Below are 6,000 nucleotides of genomic sequence, written 5' to 3' on the forward strand. Positions count from 1 at the left end.
ATGGATTGACTTGCAGGTTTTCATGCTCTATCATATGCTGCAATGTGCCATTTATAATTTCTGTAGGAAATCTTTGTTAACTCATTTCCAAGAAATCATATTTTAATTCAGAGCATTCTATTGTTAAACATAGTGAAACTTTGTTTTACAGAATCTACATTTTAAGCCAAACTGACCTGACATTCTTCGCCCTTAAAAGCAATTTTAGTCTGTTAATATAGAAATACTAGTCTAAATGGGACTTGACAGGAAGATAAATAAATTGATAAGGTCCCTGGTTCCTTGGCGCTTAAGATCACAGGACCAGATTCTGCTGCCACTACACACAAAGAATTTCCATTGTTCCTGTGCCCTATGTGTCTACTTAATTGGACACTAAATCAGAACAGAGCGTGCTGGGCATGAGACAAGACAGTGCGCAGCCCTGCACTTGGGACAAAGTCACTTATTATTTTTGTTTTCTTCCCCATCATCCTGTTACACAATGCAGATCAGCAGAGCTAATTTTTCTGCATGTTTCTTGTGGTTTCCTTGAGTTTGGAAGGCAAGGTAAGTTTTGTGGACATTTGTTGAAAGGATTCACGGAGAAGTGTATTTTAAGAAGGGCTACTGAAGAGAGGAGAACAGGAGACAGACACACAAAAGATCAAGGGGGCTATTCAAAGCCTCAGATGGTTGCACGGAGGGAAAAGAATATAAAAGGAACCACCAAGAAGATGACCTAAAAGGAACAGAGGGGCAGCATGGAAGAAACAAAAGTAAAGATGTGAGTGGGTCTGGAGTCATGTAGAACCTTGGAAATAATTCAAACAGAGGCATGGCAGTTCGAGCAGTGGGAGAAGATGATAAATTTGCAAGCACAGTATTGGATGTGCTGGAGGGATGTAAATTGACAGGTGGTACCAATACTTAAGGCAGGATGATCAAGGGCAGACAGGAAAAGGATGGATTTTAGAGAGGTTTTACAATCGAGCAGGAGCCAACAGAAGCACAAATACTAGTTAGGGGGAAAAAATTAACATGACCTAGATTGTAAGTGGTGTAGGCACTCTGGGTGAAACCCTGGGCCTCATTGAAATCAATAGGATTTTTGCCAGCGACTTCAATGTGGCTGGATGTCACCCCATGTTTTCATTTTTCTGTGAGAAATACCACGGCTACCTACAACACTATATAGAATAATAGTGACAGCAATTTTGTAAGCCTAGATTACCTGGAAGATGGTGAAATTATCTCCAACTATTACCAAAAGGGTTGAGAGAAGGGAAAATTAGCATCACATTTAACTGCATTGAGTTTAAACTTGGAACGGAACATCCAGGAAGAGCTATATGAGAGGTGGGAATAGACACTGAGGCTGTGTCTAGACCGGCCAGTTTTTCCGGAAAATCAGTCGCTTTTCCAGAAAAAACTTGCCAGCTGTCTACACTGGCCGCTTTTCCGCAAAAGCACTGACTTCCTACTGCAAGAAATCAGTGCTTCTTGCAGAAATACTATGCTGCTCCCGTTCAGGCAAAAATCCTTTTGCGCAAAACTTTTGAGCAAAAAAGAGCCAGTGTAGACAGCTCAGATTTGTTTTCCACAAAAAAGCCCCAATTGCGAAAATGGCAATTGGGGCTTTTTTGCAGAAAAGCGCGTCTAGATTGGCACAGACGGTTTTCCACAAAAAGTGCTTTTGCGGAAAAGCGTTCATGCCAATCTAGATGCTCTTTTCCGAAAATGCTTTTAACGGAAAACTTTTCCGTTAAAAGCATTTCCGGAAAATCATGCCAGTCTAGACGTAGCCTGAAAGTGTGGTTATTCTGGAAGTAGTCAACATGGAGATGGTGAATGAAGTCATAAGAGCGTGAAAGTCTAACAGGCATAAGAGTGTAGAACAAAAGCCTGCAAAATGTGGATCACCTCTCCCTCCTGGGGGCAGTGAGGAGGAAAATTCAGGGGATAGAGCAGGCCTGGGCCAACCTCCATGGGAAGGAAAAGCACCGTCCCGTCCCACACCCAACTGCAGCCCCATTCTTGGCACTGTCCCCAGCTTTGGTCCCAAGCCATGGTTCCATTCCAGGCTTGGAGCCAAGGCTGGGGACAGGGTTGGGGACAGGAGCAGAGTAACACCCATCACAGGCCAAGTTGCCAGCTTCCACCAGGGCTCAGCTGTGACTCCATTCCTGCCACCAGACTCAGCCTTTGGCTGTAGCTCCATTCCCAGCTCCACCCTCAGTTGTGATTCCAGCCTTAGCCCCCTCACTCCATCCCACCCCCAGGGTTACTACCCTGTTTCTGGCCTCGGCTCTGGGGGGGACAAGCAGAGGAGTATGGACAAGAGTAAGGGGGACAACTCTCAAAAGGTCAGAGTCCCCGATATAGAAACTGGCATAGAGACAGATAACGGACTCCTGAGCAGCACTAGAAAGAAGAGTAGTCATTGGGTACTTTTTCATTGCACAACTGACCAATGTAATAGGTTAGCCTCACCCAAGTGCCAGTGTGAACATTGCCATAACAAAGTCTACTCTTGTTACTGTGTTCTCGCTGTTTCTGCACTCTCCCATGTGTATCTGGAAATGTATCCCCTAGTTCTTTTTGTCAAGACTCTTGGATACACTACCCGTCATTTTGGGAGAACTAGCCTGCCCTTTGAGGATAGTAAGGGCTTGGCGGTGTACAAAGAGCTCCAAGGGCAAGTCTACACTATCGTGCTACATTGGTGCAGCTACACTGCAGTCATGCATGTGCTGAAGGAATGCTCTGCTATGGGCATAATTATTCTACTTCCATGAAAGATGGAAGCTATGCTGGCCACACTGTGCTAAATCGATGTGATTTAGGTTGTGATTTAGGAGTGTCATTTTCACACCCTTGAGCAACACAAGTTACATCCATTTCAGTGGTAATGCAGACTAGCCCTCAGTGCAGAAGAAAAGCATTCACAAGGGGCATTAGTGTATAATAACTATTGTGTTTTAAATTAACATCAGAGAGACTTTATCCTAACTTCCCCATGTAGACAAGCCCCAAGATAGGAACAAAAAGATCATTACCACAAGCTGACAGATGAGTTCTCATCTGTCACCAAATAAATACTGATAATTAGGAAGAAACTGAAAAATCCAATCAATAACTTTCCTCAAAGAAGCTGGCAAATTTTGCTGTAGAACAAAACCCCAAGTGGCTCATACTCTTTCCTGGGAACAAACATATGGCCAACCCCATTTTTTAAATTCTCTATTTCCCACTGGCCACCTCTATTCTTAAGGTAAGGAGTTTGTATAAATTATTGCATTGGTTCCAAAGAAACACCTGTTAGTGCCTTCCTATGTTATCTGTTCAGTCTAATTAAGTAGCTGTAAAGTATTTACTCCTTCACATAGACTATGGTTCATAAAAATAAAGCTCAAACTTAACTTTTTCCATCCGAGTAGCAAACCATACAGTTTTGATTGGTCTCCCCTTAACCTAAGTTTTGCCTAGAGCAAGTGATTAGAGCTAAACACAGATCCCAAGGAAACTCTTCAAAGTAAAACTTACTAAGCACAATGAAACAAAACAAAATGAGGCTAAACAAAGAAGAGGATAAAGTGCATCAGTTGCTTGGCTTTATCTGTTGTTTCCCTGATTCCCGCACAGAGTCCATTCACATATTCAAAAGTATCCAGAGGGAGTTAAAAAAAGGGGAGAATCTGTTAGTTTTGGTAGTTCTGATAATTTCATGTTGTAAAAAGTTGCTACAGTAATGCAGCAATCAACAGTTCATTAGTTTAATTCCATATAATACCTTATCGAGTAAGAAGTCAATAAACTCTTGAAACCTAGGCAAATGGAATTAACATACAGTTTAACTGCTAGTTGAAAAACAAAACTTTTATACGTTCTAGGTAAAGACTGAAGAGAAATTTTAGAAGACCAGTTTAATTAGAATCTAACCTCTGTTTCACTAGCATCTCTTCCTTTGCTGGAAAACCTCACATCTTTCTAGTAAACAACTACTCCTTTCAGTTAGATGTGTTTTAAAATGATACAAGACATTCCATTATCTTAAATGGAAAAAAAAAAGACCCTACCACACCTGCTGATATAAAACCGTCTATTGGCGAGGAAAGCTACAACTGGCAAACATATCTGAAAAACCCTCAGCACTGTGGATTTTGCAATGTGGGAAATTTATAGGAAGTTGATTCAAATTCAATGCACCAATTAAAGGAAAGTATTTGTAAAAACTTCCCTCTCTCATGTTAAAATAAAATTATTCATGTAGTCTCAAATGTTAAACTACTACACACACAACATGAATGAAAATTTGTTAGAAAACCATTGCTGTTCCCCTCCCCCTTCCTTAAAGGCATGCATACTTACACCTCTATTTAAGTGCACCCTACTTTCAAAAGGGATTTGCTCTCGAAACACATGTCCCACCTAGCCCTCTCCCATGTTATAAATCTCTGCCAGAGGCAAACTTGGAGTTACTTAAGTCCTATATTGCTGTGCATGGCAGGTGTCCCAGCTAAGCCAGGAACCTGCTCGGGCAGGAAGTTTTAAAGAAGCTTGTGAGCCATTTAGGAAGCTTATGAGCCATTGGGAACTCGCAGCACTACTGCTGTAGCCCTTCATTCAAAGTTTTGGCTCCGAGGGGTAACCGTATAGGGTCAAGGAATCACCAGCCCCAGCTCTCTCCCTGACTCAGCTGCGGTTGCTCCTGCTGCCTGGCCTCAGAGGGAAGTCTGATGACTCTATTATGAGCCACACTTTAAGATCCTCAACGGACACGGCTCAAGCGGCCAACCCACCCTAGTCCCAACCGCGACCCTCGGCGCCAGGCGAGAAGAGGCAGCTCCCTCCCCCCCCCCTCCCCCCCTTACCTGCAGGATCTTCTCCAGGCCCTCCTGGCCCAGGCAGGGAAACTCCTGGAGCAGCTCCGTTTTCTTGCGCTTGTAGCTGTCCGTCTCCTTCCGCCAGTGGGGCTCCTCCAGCACCTCGAAGATCGCTGCCCCGATGGACAGGTAGAAGATGATGGCAGAGGTCAGCAGGGGGCCCCTGTCTACCATGGTGAGGGGAGGCTCGGGCCAGTGGCAAGCAGGGCGCTGGGAACGCCTAGTCGGGCAGCAGCCCTGGACTCGCTCTAGAGAGAGACTGAGGCGCACTGCTCCCCTCCCCGGCCCGCTCCCCTCCCCCCGCACCTTGCTCCGCGCCCTCCCTTTTTGTCTGTGTGGCGCGCGCCCTGCCTCTCTCGCTCGCTCTCCCTCCCTCCCACCGCCTCCGCCCGCCTCCCCTCGGCCGCCCGCCCGCCTCGCCGGCTCTTTCAATCTCGTGCTCTCCGACTCCCCCGGGCCCGCACGGCGCATGCGGGGCGACTGCAGGGGCAAGTTTGCCGCCCCGCTGCGGGAGCCGGGACGGACTGAGCGAGGAGGTCCCAGAACCTGCGCTCAGCCGCCTCTCGCCCGCTCCATGTGCCGCCGCGGCTGCCCCAGCCCTGCGCAGACACGTGTGCGCGCTGCCCGCTCGCCGGCCCTACAGGGGCCACCAGAGCTGCCCGGGCAGGAAGAGGTGGGACGGCATCTAACCTCCACCCGGGGCACTGTGTGCGTGGGAGTCACCCCTCCGCCTGTACTCGTGTGTGTGTCACCCCTCCGCCTGTACTCGTGTGTCACCCCTCCGCCTGTATTGCGTGTGTGCACCACCCCTCCACCTGTACTCGCGTGTATGTCACCCCTCCGCCTGTATTGCGTGTGTGCACCACCCCTCCACCTGTACTCATGTGTATGTCTCCCCTCTGCCTGTACTAATGTGCATGAGTGTCACCCCTCCACCTGTACTCATGTTTGTGTCACCCTTCCGCCTGTACTAATATGTGCGTCACCCCTCCGCCTGTATTCATGTTGTCACCCCTCCGTTTGTACCAATGTGTGTCACCCCTCCGCTGCACTCACGTTTGTGTCATCCCTCCGCCTGTACTTTGTGTATGTATGTCACCCCTCTGCCTGCACTCTCTGTGTGTCACCCCTCCGC

The 6,000-nt window shown here is 47.1% G+C and overlaps 1 protein-coding gene across 2 annotated transcripts in view; it reads right to left on the minus strand.

Moving 5' to 3' along the window:
- The window catches only part of KCNK5 (potassium two pore domain channel subfamily K member 5), a 72,903-nt gene extending 67,686 nt beyond the window's left edge, over positions 1 to 5,217 (minus strand). The window contains exon 1 of one of the 2 annotated variants that reach the window (XM_006126540.4): positions 4,854 to 5,217. In XM_006126540.4, coding sequence (XP_006126602.2) covers positions 4,854 to 5,039 — 186 coding nt within the window. In that variant the 5' untranslated portion in view covers positions 5,040 to 5,217. The remainder of the gene's footprint in view (positions 1 to 4,853) is intronic. The other variant, XM_075925082.1, reaches the window with a different exon arrangement.
- Between the last annotated feature and the right edge of the window lie 783 nt (positions 5,218 to 6,000).

Source organism: Pelodiscus sinensis, chromosome 3 (assembly GCF_049634645.1).
Source record: "Pelodiscus sinensis isolate JC-2024 chromosome 3, ASM4963464v1, whole genome shotgun sequence".
Lineage (NCBI taxonomy): Eukaryota > Metazoa > Chordata > Testudines > Trionychidae > Pelodiscus > Pelodiscus sinensis.